Source organism: Paramisgurnus dabryanus, chromosome 20, assembly GCF_030506205.2.
Source record: "Paramisgurnus dabryanus chromosome 20, PD_genome_1.1, whole genome shotgun sequence".
Classification (NCBI taxonomy): domain Eukaryota; kingdom Metazoa; phylum Chordata; class Actinopteri; order Cypriniformes; family Cobitidae; genus Paramisgurnus; species Paramisgurnus dabryanus.
This window is the reverse complement of record NC_133356.1, coordinates 18,693,221-18,712,117: the sequence shown is the minus strand read 5'-3', so window position 1 is coordinate 18,712,117 and position 18,897 is coordinate 18,693,221. Positions and strand designations below refer to the sequence as shown.

At 38.4% G+C, this 18,897-nt stretch overlaps 2 protein-coding genes across 5 annotated transcripts in view; both read right to left on the bottom strand.

Moving 5' to 3' along the window:
- The window catches only part of psda (pleckstrin and Sec7 domain containing a), a 36,706-nt gene extending 25,301 nt beyond the window's left edge, over window positions 1-11,405 (bottom strand). Inside the window, exons 1-5 of the mRNA XM_065296857.1 lie at window positions 11,203-11,405; window positions 6,600-8,863; window positions 5,329-5,440; window positions 4,423-4,936; window positions 2,766-3,218 (exon numbers count right to left, since the gene is read on the bottom strand). Coding sequence (XP_065152929.1) covers window positions 2,766-3,218; window positions 4,423-4,936; window positions 5,329-5,440; window positions 6,600-8,741 — 3,221 coding nt within the window. The 5' untranslated portion in view covers window positions 8,742-8,863; window positions 11,203-11,405. The remainder of the gene's footprint in view (window positions 1-2,765; window positions 3,219-4,422; window positions 4,937-5,328; window positions 5,441-6,599; window positions 8,864-11,202) is intronic.
- A 3,616-nt stretch (window positions 11,406-15,021) lies between these two features.
- Window positions 15,022-18,350, bottom strand: LOC135787118 (E3 ubiquitin-protein ligase TRIM62-like). Of its 4 annotated transcripts, none has more exons than XM_065296861.2 (6): window positions 17,522-18,349; window positions 17,309-17,404; window positions 16,495-16,728; window positions 16,340-16,362; window positions 16,035-16,168; window positions 15,022-15,916 (listed from the first exon to the last, which is right to left on the bottom strand). In XM_065296861.2, exons 1-6 carry the CDS (start codon window positions 18,143-18,145, stop codon window positions 15,348-15,350), a joined length of 1,680 nt encoding a protein of 559 aa, XP_065152933.1. In that variant the 5' UTR covers window positions 18,146-18,349; the 3' UTR covers window positions 15,022-15,347. The 4 variants fall into 4 exon arrangements, with proteins under 4 accessions (XP_065152933.1, XP_065152932.1, XP_065152934.1 ...); XM_065296860.2 differs by having other exon boundaries at window positions 16,340-16,383; window positions 17,522-18,348; XM_065296862.1 differs by lacking the exon at window positions 17,309-17,404 and having other exon boundaries at window positions 16,340-16,383; window positions 17,522-18,350.
- Between the last annotated feature and the right edge of the window lie 547 nt (window positions 18,351-18,897).

Here is an 18,897-nt window from a genome sequence, read left to right as displayed (position 1 = left end):
CTTGCACTAGCTGTTCCTTACATTTTCTGTAAACATAATTCCTTTAATGGTCTGGCAAAACTGACCTCTGGAACAAATACCTTGTTAAAGGTTTCCTAAAGATAAGAGGAGATGGCGAGCGTGAATCACCACCGTGCAAAGAAAGATTTGGCAGCTGAGCTGTAGCTATAGCTATTATTAGCTAACATTGTATAAATCAATTTTACACAGTAACGTTAGCTCAGTGTTATGGTTGATACGCGTTAGCTACAATTTGAACAAAGTTAATTTACTTGTTATTTATTCTGCTTGCTATCAGAAATAATCTACTTTTATAGGACTTTGTTTTTTGGTGATTCTTTACAGAAGTCTACCAGGAGTTTATTTTGGGCCACGAGAGTCATTTGTTTATGTTGTTGCAGAAACCATCTATTGCTTTGGGCCACTTCCTGACAATTATTTATTCCCAAACTTCCAAAAGCTTAAAGTCCCAGTTTTCCTGTGTTTTTGAAGCTATGATTGCATTTAAGATGTGCAACATAACGTGTCAAGTATTTTTGACACAATTAACTTATCTGTATACCGCGGTTTTCACTGTCCTAAAAACAGCGAGCAGTTAAAGGGGACAGAGAATGAAAAACCATTTTTACCTTGTCTTTGTTGAATAATGGTAGTCTACCCACATTCACAAACATACAAAAAGTGCTAAACATGCTAAACATCTGTCTCATAGAAATTCCTCTTTTAGAAATGTCAGCCAGAAAACGGCCCAATCTGAAAAACTGATTCTTATGACATCACAGGCATCTAACTGCCCCTCCACTTTAAAATAATTGGCTACATTTTTTGAGTGGCAGCAAAGTCAGCCAATCAGTAATGAGATTACGAGTTAAGCCAGTAGGGGGAGCCAAATAAGTGCAAAACCACTTGTTTAAAATCCCCCACTCTGATAGAGCTATCCGAGAGAGGTTTTTAGGAAGCTTCTAAGGCATTACAGACCCAAACAAAAAATGTTTTGTCTACATGTCACATCACAGAACAAGGATAAATACTCCGTTCAATCATTCTATGTCACCTTTAAGAAAAGTTTAACTTTATGCAAATGTTGAGCGAATTTTCGAGCGACTACCAATGAGAACGAAGCAGTGGAGTTCACGTCATCCTTGTCTCGTCAGTTACTGGCGTGGCTGGTACTCATTTGTTTATGACAAGCAGATTTAGAAACGCCTCATCGAAAGAGACGGGCGACACACAGCGATAACATCGCTGGCTGTCTGAATGCGGCGTTAGACTCCTCTGTATTCAGGAGAGAATATTAGCGTAGTGTATGCACTTTTCTTAGTGACGTATGACAAATTCGGAGGGTGGGGGCACAAAGCAGCAGCAGAGAAACTTCTGTAAGCTGCGTAAAGCTCTCATCTTGAATGCGGACACGACTAAGGTGGCGGCATTACCGGAAGGGAGTTATTTTCGTTTATAAAGTTTTAAATGTGGATATTTCTACAACAAAAAGGATTACCCTCAGAAGACCTTTGTTTATCATCCTGGAGCCGATTGGATTTATTTTGTGAAGGATGGATGCACATTTTTTGGATTTGAAGGACGTGGAGCCCATAACTTCACATTTGATTAATTGAAAGATCTAAAACATTTTCTAAAATAACTGAAAATGTGTTCGTCTGAATAATGATGGACATATGCATCTCGGACAGCTTCGGTGTGAGTTAATCATGGGTTTAATATCATTTTTGGCCGAACTATCCCTTTAATGACGTTACCCCCCCTACTGAAAAATCCAGCTAAGACCATCATAAGCTGGTGAGCTGGTTTTAGCTGGTCTCCCAGCTTGGTTTTAGCTGGTTTTGCTGGTGTAGGAAGCTGGTTTTGCTGGTGTAGCAAGCTGGTCTAGCTGTGTTTTGGTCACTTTTTAAGCTGGTCTAGCTGGACTTAGCTGGTCAGGCTGGAAAACCAGCTGACCCACCAGCATGACCAGCTTTATCAGGCTGGGGGGACCAGCGTAAACCAGCTAGTGCCGCCTTAAACCAGCTACCAGCTTATGCTGGTCTTAGCTGGATTTTTCAGTAGGGATGAAGGAGAGTGGAACGATGGAAGATGTTGCTTTCACCACACGTAATGGAATTCGTTAATCATGTTCATGGATGAGGTAATGAATTCATGTTTTTTTACCTGTACACTTATGCTGTATAACGGCATTAAATATATCAAACTGTGCAAGCAGTTTTTGGATATTATATTACTTTTATACTGTATTGTGGCTTTAACAGAAATTAACTCATTAGCACGATTACATTCAGATGAGACATCTTATTGAGATAATGCAAATGAGATTCAAAGCTGAAACTGACCATGCAGGAAATCTGCAACAGAAAGCTGCATGAACACAAAAAGAGAGCTCAGCACTGCCCTCCACTGGTAAATATAAATAACAACATCCGCTGACTGCAGATTGACACTGTAAATGAAACCCCATTAAAACAATTGTCAGTGAACAACCGGTATCTCAAATAAGTCAAAAGGAGCAAATTATCCAGGCCATCTGTTGTCAAATATCTGTCTTTGCATGTTGAGAGTAATTAGATGAGAGTAACCAGATTTGACTTATGCTTATGCTATGGTGGGAAAAGAAACAACTTCTATGTGTTTGAGAGAGAAAGAGTTTGTTTGTGTGTATGTCTGTATGTCTTATTCTTCTTCTTCAAAGTGCTGACATGCAGTGATGCAGTATTTATTTAAATAATGGAAAATATCATCAGACTGCAACTTACTTTATGGCATCATCTGTGTCTGAATCAGGCCTAGGGGCTTTATCAGAGCAGGATCCACTGCATGACTTCTCTTCTTTAAATACACCACCCTGATCCCCTTCGGTTAGCCTCTGTGAAGCTGCAGGATCTGTGGGATTAGATGCAGTAGTGGATTCGGAGAAAGCAAGAGGGGCAAAGCTCAGTTCGATGATCTGCTTTGCACTTTCGCAGATCTGGCTCTGGATCTCGGGGGTTAGAGTCGGAAAGTCAAAAGTGAAGACCATTGGGCCGCTTGGGGTGATGTCTTCACTATCCAGGCTACTATAGGAGGTGCCCTTGGCACGGTGCGACTCCATAATACTCTCAAAGTGCCTGCTGAAGGAGTCCAAGCCATCTGATGCTGTTCTCCGAAGGCTGTCCACTGAGATAGGAGACTTCAAAGCCATGTGACTGTCAGGCTGGCTCTCAGGAGGGCTAAATGAAGAAAGTAACAATGTTTTAATTCAGTGGTTCTCAAACTTTTATGGCCTACGGTCCCCCTTGTGTACAGTAGCCCCCCCCAAAGAAAATGTATGACATAAAACATTTTAAAACAAAACATTTAAATTAAACAAAACTTATAAAATTATACAATTTAGTGCTGATGGTTAGTAGCCTTATTTTTCTGAGGTTTAATTACACAGAATTTAAGATAAATTGATGTTTTTTATAAAATGTCATAAAACGGGGGCCCCCCTGGCACAATCTTGCTGCCCCCAGTCACTTTGATTAACCCTAAAGCATGGGTCTTCAACAGGGGGTCTGGGGCCCATTTGGGGTCCGTGTTGGTATTACGGGGGGTCCTCCAAATATTATTTGAAATAATATATATATTTTTTAATGAAATTAAGCATTAAACAAAAATGCATTAATATGCTAATAACAGAAATTATAAAAACTTGAACCGGATATATGGTTCCCATATATAATAATATAAAACTTTACTGAAATGAATGTGTTAGAATGTAAATCCAGTTTTAATTTCATATATGTACTAGGGGGTCCTTGGGTCCTCCTTTATATCTCTATTAAGGGGTCCTTGGCCTGAAAAAGGATGAAGACCTCTGCCCTAAAGTGTTAAGTCCCACTGTAGTCGATAATTGTATTCCTTAAACTCTTCTTTGAAAGATTTTTCCTGTGAAAATAATTTCTTGATGCCTTAAAATATCTTAGATATAACTTTTCAAACTTCTTTATTTAGTATATGCTGATTATGCAATTTAGTCTCCGCCTCCACTCATTCACACCAGCTCTTCCTTGACTTCCTGATATACCCTGTCAAAATGTTGACGTGACTGGTTAATAAGACTGCCTTTAGTAAACTGCAGTTGTAAGGAAAAAATACACAGCAATCGTGTTGACTAATGAATTTGTACATGGTTTATATTAAAACATATTAAAAACATCACATAGACATATATATAAAACATTAATAACTTGATTTTCACACAGGTGGACATACAAACAACATTTGAAACAGAAAACCTAAATTCAACATCATGCTGGGTGTGGCCAGTTCAGTTTACATTCCACCTGGTGCCATCTATTCTGAGGTTTGCCCAACCCTTATCTGCATTCTGTATGTGTGTGGATTCACATGTGTTCATTAGGGCTACGCTGTTATTATTACCACACTTACCCTTGAAGTAATCTGCTAAACACCTCACCCCCCTCAGGTGAAGCGTGTTGCCTCTTCTTGTCGCCCTGCATCCTCACACTGGCCCAGCTCACCACTTCCTCATCCTGCAGGTCGTCATCATCAGCTCCCTCCAGGGCGCTGACACTGCTGGTAACCGAGGTGCCCAGAACACTACGGTTACTGCCAAAAGCTGAATCCACCTCTTCCTGTTCTGCCAGCATTACCTCGTCCAGATCTGTTTCTCTGTAGCTGCGCACAGGCACTGCATCTATATCTGTCTCGGAATATTTGACAGAACGTCTGATAATGCCGGTCTTAAGGGAGGGGCTGGCTGCACGAGTGTGATTGATCAACTCTATTTGTATTTGCTGAACATTGTGGCTGGAGGATTTTTGGGAGGTGGATGACTGACAGTGTTTTGAGTGTGCAGATACAGGCCCCGGGGGTGTAGATGAGGGTGGAATGGGTGTAGGAGATTTACTGGAACAGCCACTGGAAGGTGCAGAGGAGGAGCCTGGGAAGAATGGGAAAACATTGCTGTTTGTATTTGCAAAAGGTGAGTGAAGAAACTCACTCTACATTATGTACCTTTGTATAAATGAATGCCATTTTTACATCAGTGAATAAAAACATCCACTATAGTAAGGAACCCTGTGACTTCACTGAAAATAAAAATAATTATTTAAAACAGGCCACTAAAAAGCACACCAGTACCATGTTTTTATTAAAATGCAGACAGTACACTCATGTGCAACGTATTCAGGAATAACAGGATAAAATTAGTCAAGTTTGGTGTCATGGGTGAGGCTAATTAAATAATTGGATTACACATTCATTGTGAGACAAACAAGTTGTTTACAATGAGAGACAAATAAAATATCAATTTTCAGAAAATAAAATTCATACCTCTTGTTTCCTGTTGGCTCTCCAAGTGTGTCCCAAACAAGAACTCCCATTTGGCACGAGCAATTTTCTGTGAGTGCAGGGAAGGCTGCAGCAAAACTGGTTCACCTTCAGACTACAAACCAAAATAATCAGCATCAATCCAAGATTTTCATGTTTCAATGTGTACCAATGTACAGTGAATAAATGGGACACGGAAAGGTCGATCGGACGAAAAAAACAATAGTATTAATCTACCATTAGAATATTGACTTCAATATGCATACATGGTAAAGATTATGTGATCAATAAGTCATTGTTTTACAAAACCGTAACTGTGATGTTAGCAATGCAAAAGGTCATGGGTTCTAACCCAGGGAACACACATGCTGATAAATATATATATCATGTGTAATGCACTGTAAGAGGCTTTGAATAAAAGTGTTTGGTAAATGTAAAAGCAACATATCATTAATCAAAATGTTAAATAGAAATGCATTTATTTATTTATTATTTACATTTTATTATTAATTTACATTTCATTTATTACTATTATTATTATTGAAGTGTATTTATAATTTTTTGTCCCCACATTTAAAATTTTTGTGCCATTTCTTGTCACGTTTAGTGGTGTTTTTAGTGGGCTTAAAGAGACACCACTTTTTTAAAAATATGCTAATTTTCCAGATCCCCAAGAGTTAAACATTTGATTTTTATGCCTTTTTGAAATTGTTTCAGCCGATCTCTGGGTCTGGCGGTACCACTTTTAGCATAGCTTAGCATAATCCATTGAATCTGATTAGACCATTAGCATAGCGCTTATGGTAACCAAAGAGTTTCGATATTAAAAACTTGACTCTTCTGTAGTTATTTTTGGGCACTTCGTAATATCATTGCGCCTCCCACAGCCATGTTACAGCAGCAAAGTCCTTGATTATTATGCCAGAATGAGAGTATAGTTCCTAGCCATATCTGACTAGAAAATGCAACTTTAAATTTTTGTCGATCTTAGTACACGACGTAACTACAGAAGAATCAAATTTTAAATAGGAAACATATCGAAACTCTTTGGTTATTTTTGAGCGTGATGCTAATGGTCTAATCAGATTCAATGAATTATGCTAAGTTATGCAAAAAGTGGTAGCGCCAGAACCAGAGATCGACTGAATGGATTCCAAAAAACGGTAAAAATCAAATGTTTAACTCTAGGGGAGCTGGAAATGAGTATGTTTTCAAAAAAAGTGGAGTGTCCCTTTAATTTGTGACTTTGATATGTATAAAGACTGCTATATCACCTGTATCCCTTTTTTTCCAAATTCCAAATTCTTCTGGCTGGCTTTGTTAGATGTCTCTGAGGATATGCAGTCTTTTTCATGCCTATTATTCTCTAAAAGACTGCCTGTGACTCCACTGGAGCTCTCTGATGCAGTGCCGCTCTGTTTCCTGTTAGCGTTATTGTCACCATTCATTTCACAATGCTGCACTGAGACCCTAAAACGGTTCATTCGACAGCCCCTTGGAGCTGGACTGGTCCTTTTATGATCTTCCACCTCCTTAAAGTTTTCCTTGTCACTAGATGAGCACTCCCCTTTTACATGCATTTGCTGAGAGGTCCTATTCACTGGTGATTTGGTGTTAGGTATGGTTAAAGGTCTTCTGCTGTTATCTGGGCTGTCATTGAGAACTTGCATCTCATTTTGCATGTGCTCATGGCCAGATGTATGAATATCTCTTGTGTACTGCGAAGGCTGGTGCCGATGCAGAGTAGGGCTTTCCTTCCCAGCCAACTGTGCACGTTCTATTCGTGGGTCTCGTATGGGAGAGGAAGATATTGCATCTGTACGTTTTAACTTTGTTGGAGCTGGAGGGGATGAACTTCTTATGTGGGGTAAAAGAGAGGTTGTGAGACTAGAGTGGACACCAGTCTTCAAAGAGTAATCAGAGAGATCTTGTGCTTCAGAGCCTTGAAAGCTTGCATAGACCTGATCCTCTCTGGAAATGTGTCCCAACCTGGGGCTGTCAGACTTTACAGTATCCAACAGTGATGGAGTTGGGGATGGAGACCTCCTGGACTCCATAAGTATGGAGAGTTTGGTGGCCTCTTCAGCTAGTGTATGAGCCATCTCAGGACTTGTGGCTGGGGATACACTTCTCCTTCCACTACTCTGGTTAGCTCTTTCCTCTTCCTTATTTTCGGAATTAACAAGGTTAAAATTAACCCTGTGAACTTGCCGGGGACTATCACTTTTGGTATGAATGTGTAGTTGGTTACGTGACGGTTGAGTTGCGGTCATAGCTGGTAATTCATGTTGAATATCTGTAGGCTTACAGGAAGGTACATATGGGCGGTACTTATGTACTTGTGGCTTCTGGTTTGAGACCTCATGAGACTGGACGTTACTGGGGTATGACATGGTAAAGTAGGTTTGCTTGGCATGGTTAGACAGTTGGTCCGTAGCAGGGCTCCTAGGTAGTCTGTTTCGTTCATGATCTACGAGTGTTGCGTTAATGGGAAGAGTCCTAGAATTGCATGGCATTATGGGTGACCCAGACCAAGACCTACACAGACGTTGCTCTCCAGTCCTAATGTTATACCCTCTATCAGCACTGCTGGCTGCCAATTTTTTCCTTAGTTGTGGTGAACCAAATTCCTCCAATGCACGATGGGTGGCTTCTCTAGCAATGGAGTCTAGAGTTGCTCGTTTCAAGTTGGGGGTGCCCATATGCGAGTTTCCCATAGTCTGACTAAGCTGCTTAAGGCTACAGCTGTTTACTGTCTCCAACCACACTGGGTCACTGAGCCTCTTTCTGGGGTTTAAGAAGGAGGCTGGATCTTGCATTGCTCTGTTGAAAGGATTTTGAGGCTCACACAAAGAACTACACTGGCAATCCACAGACTTGACTTGAGCTTTTTCAATATAACTGAAAGTGGCAATGGATCTTTTTCCCTCCTCTCCTCGTCTAGTTTGGCTGCAGACTTTACGAGTTCCACTAGGTGTAGGAGGGGCAGTAAACCGGCCTGACAAGTGAGATTCCCTCCCATAGAAGGGGTCATGTTCAGAGGAAGCACAGACCAGGTGAAAAGTATTTCCAGCGTGCCCTGTTTGAAGAGCAGAGAGTAACTGGTTTGACTCATCATATGATAGGCTCTGTCTGTGCTGGGCGGCTGGATGTTTCTGAAAACTCACTGAGTGTCTGGATGTTGATTTAGTGGAGGCCAGGCTCTGCGTGCTGCTGCCACCTTTATGCAGAACTTCACCTGGGGAAACACGGCCAGGTGACCCAATATGGACACTATGCTGAGAATGATGAAGGATGTCTGGTGCTGTCAACATTAGGGAGTCTGTTTTCTCCATTTCTCCCAGGTCTTTTGCCTCTTCATCAGCTACAGATCTTACCTCTACATACACATGGAGGATTTTACCTGACTGAGACATGACCCACCAAACATAACCTGCAGATCTGTTTCTATTGATTAGTCACAGTTGTCATCTTCTTTGCTGTAGACTTGTGCAGGCATGTGGTAGAGAGTTTGTGTGGGGTTCATCTTCAAAATGACCTAAAGGGCAAAAGAAGAGCATTTTAGCTTGTTTAAATATTCATACAAACAGGATTTCTTATTGAATATGAAATAAATGCACAAAGGTCTGTATGACCACTTCTCTGTACTGATGATGTATTTCACATTATATACTGTGTGCAAATAACTTTCTTATTTGTTAAAATCCTATCTGTTATACAATACACCACATTGATTTAACATATGAAATTTGTATCAGTAAATTGATAGGCATGTAAACCCTTTATAGCAGGGTTCCCCAAATCTTACCCTTGAGGATGCAGTTGCTAAGGAGGTGATTTTCTCAATTTACATTTTTTTTTGTAAAATATTGTCCTATCCTAACAATAAATAAACAATAAAAAGGGAAAGCTTGTTTATTTAACTTACACATTATGTATATATCTCAATAAAAAAGACCCATATGACTGTTTTTGTGGTACAGGGTCACATATTTTGCTTAAAAAATAGTTTTTTACACAGGACACCACAAATAACTCTTAAGCAAAAATCATGTATATAAAGATTTTGTAAACTAATCAGCTTGGCTCCTGCTGAAACTCAGACAGAGTTACTTGAGGATCTAAATTTGTATGCTAATAAAGGAACAGAAAGGAAAGAAAACTCCACCTACAGTACTGTAACAACCTTGGCACTGCGGCTGGCAGTCATTTCTCAGACTCACTTCCTCTTCAAATTACATACAATATGTTGTTTTGACTAAATAAAGACTAAGATATGGTGTGTACTGTAGGCTTAAAGGAAAACACCACCACATTTCAATATTTTATTATTTTCTTAACTCAGCCTAGACAAATTATTAAACCATACAATATAGTTCTAATTTTTTATCTGCTTAAAAATCACCACATTTTATTTTGTACATACATACTCGAATAACAACTCATGTAACAGTCTTTTAATAGGAAAACATGGAAGTGTTTGATGGCTTCTAAATTCATGACTTTTTGGATCCTAAAGAATGAATGGGGCTAGGCTAAGTGCTAACAGATTCACGACGCGCTGTGCAAAGATGAAGTGCACGCATTGAAAAAAGATAAGTATGTATTAATTTGTCTAAGTTGAGGTAAGAACATAGTAAAATATTGAAAAACGGTGGTGTTTTCCTTTTACCCCATAATGATGTAATAATTAGAAACATTGAGATGGCCAGACTGCAGACACTTCTGCAAAGTCGGTTCACTTTAAACCAAATAAATTCAGTGTATACAGCACTGACCATAACTGTTTTGTTGTCCTCATATAGTCTAACTTCTCACAAGCTATCCTTACACCTGCTAGTGATCTGTCAGCTCTTAGGGGGAAAGTGTGGCTGAGACTGGACTTGTGCCAGGTGTTGTGTTCAATTGATTGAGTCTTCTTCACCCCGCAGCATCAACACCACTGCAGTTTTGGGGGAGGAGGTGAGGATAGTGCAAACTTTTCAGAGACCACACACGTGCAGTACATATAGCTATACTGATTTTATAATAGATCTCTTTCATAAATGCTTTATTTTGCATTTATTAAAGCTCATTTGTCACATCCACAAAGCTGAACAGCCAGACTGAGCCAATAACACTTGAAATAGTCTTTCTAGCACTACATCCTCGTCACCTAATAAAGCTAAATAAAGCTTTTCACAGGTTGTGACTGCAGAGAGTTGCCAATGATTGAAGCTTATTGCTTGGCAGCCATAGCAGATAAAGCTCTTATTCTCTGTAGTGTATAATGACTATATACAGGTTGTCTTGTAACATTATCGGTTTTAGACGTTCCAAGGTAACCTGTAACAACTTGAAATCGATACCTCTTTAATTAAGTCTTTGGATCAAATTCCTTAAATGAAAGAACATGCAACAATATGGACTTTCAAACGTTTCTGAAGAGTTATCTTTTTAAAATAGAAATGGTTATGAATGAATCTACGTGTACTACAAAGTTCACTGCTGCTTAAAAAAAGAAAATGTTTTAAAAAGAAAGAAGAGTGGAAAAGCAATATTATTTATATTATGTGATGAGAAATAAAGAAAACAATAAAGAATGAGGTAGATAATTCACAAAAATTTACAATATTAATGTTTAAGTCAGCAGTCAGTAATTTAATCTCATATTATTGGCATCCAATATTGTTTACTGTTGTATTATTGTGTTTATCAAATTTCAGCTAAAATAATGGCGTAAACACATATTATACATTCTGTCACACAGGCCATTTAAACCTACTTTTCCATTGCTCGTGCTAATAGGATTCCCTAAACCCCTCCTCTTGTACTCACTACTGTAATTGTTACATGCACAGGCACACAGTCAACCCCTCCCATTACCTGTCTACTCACCGTCAACCGCTCCTTCCCACCGTCTTCATTGCAGCAATAAGAATACAGTATGTTTCCTCCAGCCGAAAAAGATGCTATTCAAGTTTATATAATCTCTGTCCTTTCTTCTCTACTCCTCAAGACAATCAGCTCTGGTCTGCCCTACTGGCTCACCAACACTGGATTTACACCACACCACCCACACGACTTAGTACATCACCCCCCCCCCCCCCCCCCACTGAAACCCTGTCTTAACCCTAACAGGACTTCCTGCACTTACCCTGTCACTCGTGTTCCTAAGACCCACCTCACTCAAGAATTAAGCCAATCAGGTAAGCCGTCTTGTTGTCTGTTATGTGGAGTAGTGCAATTTGCAATGACAGATGGCAAAAGCTTGAGCTAACTCTGCAAAAAGGGCTCCAGCTTGAGGGAAGGTCCCTATTAAATAGACTTAAACAGTAGTAGGGCTTAAAGAAAGGCTGTGGATTACAAGCGGTGATCCGAACAGAAAAAACCCTGAGATTCAGCAGCCAAACTGTCAACACAGTAGGTACACATTGTCATTTTTCAGAGTAAAGAAAGCAATAGGTGACCTTTATTATCTTAAACTCTGAATAAATACATCAGTGACAATCTATTGTAACTCTCAAGCAATTTGTCCTGCTTAGATTTCAATATTTAAAGGGGACATTTCACAAGACATTTTTAAGATGTTAAATACATCTTTGGTGTCCCAAGAGTACGTATGCAAAGCTTTAGCTCAAAATACCATATAGATAATTTATTATAGCATGTTAAAATTGCCACTTTGTAGGTGTGAGCAAAAATGTGCCATTTTTGGGTGTGTCCTTTAAATGCAAATGAGCTGATCTCTGCACTAAATTGCAGTGCTGTGGTTGGATAGTGCAGATTAAGGGGCGGTATTATCCCCTGCTGACATCACAAGGGAAGCCAAATTTTAATGACCTATTTTTTCCCATGCTTGCAAAGAATGGTTTACCAAAACTAAGGGGCTGTTTACACTTGGTATTAAGATGTGTTTTCATCGATCGGATCACAAGTGGACGAGAGAGACACATTACGTTTACACCTGGTATCTAAATCAGTCTCTTTTGTCCACTTTCGACTGCATCTGTCCTGAATACTGTGAGGGGGTGGTCTGTGAGACGGGGGGCGAGTCTCTCTGCTGTCATTCAAACCCGAGCAGGAGTAATTATGAGTTTATATGAACACAAACTAATATTATGTCGGAGTCCACTGCTTTTTTAGCAAGTAAACATGCTGCACAGAGTTTTGTACGTGTGTATGTAAGAGCTTTCTTTGAATTTTCAGCGCAATTGATGAAATAGGATCGCGCAACTTTCACACGCTTTCAAAACGAAACTACGGAGATCCTCCACTTTAGTTTTATCAATGAAAGGCTAGAAATAGCGCTGTTCACCGTATGTTCACGAAAAGACGTAAAACTTGTGTTTAATACCTCAGATTAGATAAATGGGCGGAGAGAAGGCGGTCGCGTGTGGCTGTTCGAACACATTCAACCACATATGCGTTCCGCAACTCCAAAACGATCCGATCGAAAGTGGTTTCGACTACCTCTGGATGTGGTTGAAAGTGGTCGAAAGTGGACGAGCTCAAAACGTTTTGAACACCGTTTACACCTGGCATTAACGTCATCCAATTGTGATCCGATCAACGAAAATGCATGTTAATGCCAAGTGTAAACAGCCTCTAAGTTACTGGGTTGTACTTTTACACATTTTCTAGGTTGATAGAAGCACTGGGAACCCAATTATAGCACTTAAAAATGGAAAAAGTCAGATTTTCATGATATGTCCCCTTTAAAATATGAACAACATCACTCTGGTCTTATGACTTGAGTTAAAGGGGCCACAACACTAACCTGTTTGTGACCTAAGTTACATGAACACGTGAAAAAAAACATGTCTGTAACATTTTAAAAAGTAAAAAAAATTAAAATCACAAGATACATGCAATGGCAAAGTGACAATGTGATATTTAGCAGCTTTAATCACTAAACTATGCCATCAGCATGATATATAAGTCATGGACTAATAGCACTATGCCTGCAGCCTCATAATTGTTACATAAATCAGCAAAATTTCATTAGACTTTGAGATATGGCCTAGTCTAGTGGTTAGTGCATGTGCATCAAACATTATTGAGTCGCAGTGCTCTTGCACAATGGTTCTCAAACAAATAGTTCTCCTCCCTGGGGGGCCGTGAGATGGTGCCGGGGGCCCCAATTTTATAAAATAAATTAATTTATCTGTAAACCTCAGAAAAATAAGGATACCAACCAACAGCACATTGTATAATTACTTTTGTTTGATTTAAATTCTATATTTGAGAATGTAATGTCATGAATTTACTTTGGGGGCACAAAGCACCCTACGCAATGGTGGCTGCACGCAGAAAAGTTGCTTTTGCAGATGATGCTGGTTCGGGTGCAATCTATGACCCAATCCCATTTACCTCGTCTATCATCACAACTTCTTATACCCTCTTCTGTACACTGTTATCTGACTAATAGCAGTGTTTTTGTGACATGCTGTGGTTCATGAAAATTACAAAAAAATTTGACAAGTGAAATTAGTGTGAAGACTTTAAGAAAGCTTTACGTGCTGAGTCATCTTGTACAGATCTGGTAAAAACCATAGGGCTAGAACAGTACAGCATTACGTAAGTTAGCCTAATGTTATCTGAGAGCTTTGGAAATAATACTTTACTCAGGCTGACTGCTCCAGGATATTAACTTCTAGGTGACTCGGACTCCTGACAATAACCTTGGGTAAAGGTCTGTGGATGGCTTAAAAGCATATTATATGGGCTTAACTGACAATACACATCATACCCTGCCACCATTTAAAGCAAAAGTAGTAAAGTTATAAATGCAGACAGCATATACACCCTTGACCAATGAAAATAATATATTTCCATAATAAGTCACCTAAACGACGTCTTTCGTGAGGAAATTAGAAAATGAACACGTGCACCAGTCAACGCCAAAACAATGCGAACGTATATACGTTTATGTCCACTTTATACGTTTGGCTTACTTGATAGCGTTGTTGCTATGTGTGTTCGACTTCACGCGGTGCTGCGGAAACTGATCGGCGTATGACATCAAAGTACCGCGAGAGCGATTCGAAAGCTGTTCCTGAAAAATGTTTCAAATCACCCTCGCGCTACTTCGATGTCTGCTCAGCGCCAAATGAAGTCGAACACACCTTACGGCTTGTAGCACTATATGCATAAGATGATGCGCAAACGTGTGTCATACCTTATTTCAGAGGAATGAATCTGAAGGCACAAGCAACTTCACACATCTGACGGTGTCCATCAAAACGGTTCGATGCTGCAGGAATATAATTTCATTCAGTGTGTTGCTGTAGTAGATAGGTCCGCAGTAAACACAAAAAACTCCGCGTGCAGATGAAGCAATCCTGTGTCCTTATCACATTAACAGATTAACGGCAAACCAGTAGGATCTTAAAGCACTAGGGTTAGCGTACTTTGTAGAAATTTTTTTTTTGTCAACAATAGAGCTAACGTTTCCATATAACAGTTAGCGAGTAGAGAGTCCCCTCCCTCCTGCATAAGAAAATGCTGCAGTATACTTCATATTTACCAGTACACGGTCAAAATACTGTAGTATACTAACTAAACTATTTCTGCGTACTACAGTATTTAATACAGCTGAACAATTCTCTATAATTAATAATAAAGTATTATAATTGACAAGGTATTAATATATTACACAACCATTTACAACAGCTTACTTTAGTAATAAATAAAGTAGGCTATACTACAATTGTCCCACCATGGTGCACACAATAATTAAAGGTAAAAATCTGTAATCCATATTTACACTGCTATATAGTTACTTCTTGCTAAACAGTATCGCTTGGAGTCAAGGGCAACGCGCTGGGGGCCATGCACGTGCAAATCAAAATTTAAATGTGAGAGCACAGGCATATGGATTATTGCATATGGGTATATTTAAGAATTGGGAAAATATGTATATTCCTTCCTCTATAAATATTGACATAACTATAACTTACTCAGCTATATCAAATAAATTTATTTGTGTTAGATATTTTTACTTGTTACTAAGAAATTGGTTGTCTGTTTTGTTGGGGGCTTTAAAAATTATTTCTGTTTCTTGGATGGACAATTGCAAGAGGCTGACTGTTTTTCCCATTAATATCAATGCAAGGGTTAAAAACAGGGTAGACTGGCCCCAAAAAATGAACAGAAAACGAATGGAGCAATGTCAGCGTATCCGCGTCATAAAACATCACTGCCCCTTTCTCAATATCTACCCATACTCCAACTTTTTGGATCTTTTTCCTTATTGTCAGTGCCTTTTCGTTTAAGTCCTGACAAACAAGATATATTCCATTACCATGATATATGTAACAAAACACATTGTTAAAGCCACCATTGCAATGCACTGAATTGTCTTCTTCAGTAGCTGACCCACATGACAAGCCAATCAACCAATAGGGTTTCTTCCAGACGGCCACCTCCCAGTAGTGGGAACCACTGGAGAATCTTTCTTTTGCCTGTACACTGTACTGAGAAGTGATGATGTGCACTTTCTGTTTCTTCTCTTGGGTTGTCTTTTTACTCCAGTGTACCTCCAGGCGGTCTTCTGAGACCTTTAACTCAGGGTGTGCTGTCTCTGGGTCTAGACTTATTGTTCTGAGACCTTAGGGTGAAAACGACACAGTAAGAAAATACTTTATTTACATATTTTGTAAAATAAGACAATGACATTCCAGTAATGGTCTCTTTTTAATTGATACTCATTTAAAGATAACACTTACAAGACCAGAGTCGTTGAGTGTTTTGAAAAACAACTTTATGTAAGTTGTCAACCAGCTTTTCAGCTGTCTTCATCTTCTCTGTTGTGCTGTGCTTTTGGTCTGTTACAAGCACATGTGGCAAATTCACCTGGGATCTACAACCACAATGAGGGATTTGTGAAAACATTTATATGTCACCATTGTTTTGTTGCATAATAAAAACTAAAGTTAAATTGATGATTTTAAAGTGTGAAACCTTTCCCCATAGAAAATAATAACATAATCTACTGAGAAGCACAAGTTATGGACAATATTATAAAACTCACCCAAGTCCATGTTTTCTGAGATGCTGTAAGAGTAATTTTGTAGCCTGTTATTGATAGAATACGAAAAGGAAAAAGGAAATAAAATGTGCATACAAATAACTAAAATAAATAAACAATCGAACAAGAATCCCACACTGTTAAACTGTAATATGAACCTGCAGAAATATGATGTCATTCTCTTCCTGAAGGAGTGACTGGCTTGATTTTAGCACAGTGTTAATATCTCTTATGTGACACTGCAGTGATTCACTTCTCCATTTCAGCCACTTGTTGGTATAAAACTCCTCTGTTTCCAGAATGGTCAACATTAACTTCTGATCTTCCTCAATTTGGGCTTTAATCTGCCTGTATTTCTCAACTATTTTGAGACGATATGCTTGTGCATTTTTCTGAAAATCAACCCACAGTTAAAAGTAAATTATTTTGCTTGGGCAATTTAAGTTAGTTAGCAACTGATTCATTTACATTGCAATAGAACACTGCAAAAAATGACTTTCTTACTTAGTATTTTTGTCTTGTTTTTAGTAAAAATATTTAAAAAATCTTAAATTAAGATGCATTTTCTTGATGATCAAAATGACCTAAGAAAATAAGTCTAGTTTTCAGACAAAAAATATAAAAATTTAAGTGAATGTGTGGTTAATACAAGAAAAAAATTCTGCCAATGGGGTGAGAAAAAAATCTTTAAATAAGTTACATTTTTTCCATTAACACTTAATTCAAGAAAAATTTTCTCACCCCATAGGCAGATATTTTTGTTTGTTTTAACCACACATTCACTTAAATTTTTATATTTTTTGTCTAAAATCTAGACTTATTTTCTTAGGTTTTCTTATATATTTACTTTTTTAGATATTTTTACTGAAAACAAGATAAAATATTTAAGAAAGTCATTTTTTGCAGTGAACACCTCTATAAAAAATTATGACTTTTTACTTTATTTATTCATACTCTTTATGAAATACCCACCGAGACTTCAGAAAATAATGACCCCAAATCTTGCACAGCACACTCAGCTAAATCTCTCCTCTCTAGAAGAAGTGATTCGTTGCTTTTTAGCACTTTCTAAAAAAACACAGTAAACTACGTAAGTGTAACTAAATGTACCTATCAAAATGATAAATATTATCATTTACAAGTTAAAACTCTAAAATAAAAATATATATTTATCAAAGCCTTTACCTTGAATTCTGAGCATGCTTCCTCTAACTTCACAGCCTGGTGGTTCTTATGTGACCCAACCACAATGCAAAGACAACATACAGCAACCTGGTCCTCCTGACAGAAGAGCTTCAGTTCCTCTCCATGCTCCTTACACTTAAAGGAAATCAAATCCTCTGTTACCTCAATGAGCGAGTGTCCTCTTAAGACGTCTCTCTGCTGATGCAGGAGGGTGTGCGCAGAACACAGAGAGGCATCACAGGTGAGGCAGCTCTTCACAGCCACCTCAGTCTTCTCAATGCAGTGGTCACACATGATAGTTGAGGGTGTCACCTGAGATTGGTCCTGGGGAAGATCTTGTGCAAGGACATCTTGAAATTTATTTTGAAATCCTGAGTTGATCTCAAGCTTAAGGTCAGAGGGAAGTAGTATCTGACATTCAGGACAGAATAAAGGCCCTCCACTAAATGTTTTGGGGTCATCATCCATGTTCCAGACAGCTCGGATGCAAGATTGGCAGAAGTTGTGTCCACATGGAAGGCAAACCGGGTCTGTAAAATTCTCTAAGCACACGGGACATTTTAGTTCTTGCTCTCCAGCCTCCATGTTAGCAGACCTTCTACTGTCTGTGTGGTAGCTTTGCATGAATATTTCAGAAACGGGTCTCAGATATCACATTATGTTATAAGTGTATTACATTACAACAAACTGAATATCTGATAATAGGACCATACAGGCATTTAAAAAAACAATAACTAGTTATCTCTTAAATGTCATTAATCACCTTATTAAGTGCAGAAAAAATGATGAGCTGATGTAAATCAAGTAAATGTTCTTTTCCATCTAAAGCACTATAAATAAAATGTAGGTTTTAGAAATACAAATGATTTTTCAGCAAATATTAAGGTTATTTACTGTAGTAAAACATGGTAAAATTGTGGTTACCTAAAAACAAAGGGTGCTAAATAGCAATCAAAGTGGTTCAATGGCTCATAATCATAGAATAAAAATACAGTATATAACACATATAGCATGAAACTTAAACACGGTAGATATATTTTACACATGCAGATTGTTTGTTGATTTAATTCAGACTCTCTATTCAGAGAGTTATTGATGTTTTTCCAATTTTGAACAGGAGTGAGGAATGTCACACACATGATTTTATATGAGCTGGCAGATTCAACTTAAATTAAAACATAAGTTGTCAGAGAACAAATTTGTGTTCAACCAGCGTTACAAAAGCCTTTATAACAAAAAACTGTAAAACACACCAGAAATATTTGTGAATGAGAGCATTGAAAAATTAGAATGTTCCTGACCCTGAATGTTCTTGACAGCAGTGCTTTTTTAGTTATGACTTGTGAAACTGTTTTTATATCTAAAACCTTAGTGGT

Coding starts and splice junctions, on each gene's coding strand:
- LOC135787118 (XM_065296860.2), bottom strand. CDS start 18,145: ATGCAAAGCTACCACACAGACAGTAGAAGGTCTGCTAACATGGAGGCT. Junction 17,405..17,521: donor AAGCATGCTCAGAATTCAAG/GTAAAGGCTTTG, acceptor GTGTTTTTTTAG/AAAGTGCTAAAAAGCAACGA. Junction 16,729..17,308: donor CATTATTTTCTGAAGTCTCG/GTGGGTATTTCA, acceptor GTTGATTTTCAG/AAAAATGCACAAGCATATCG.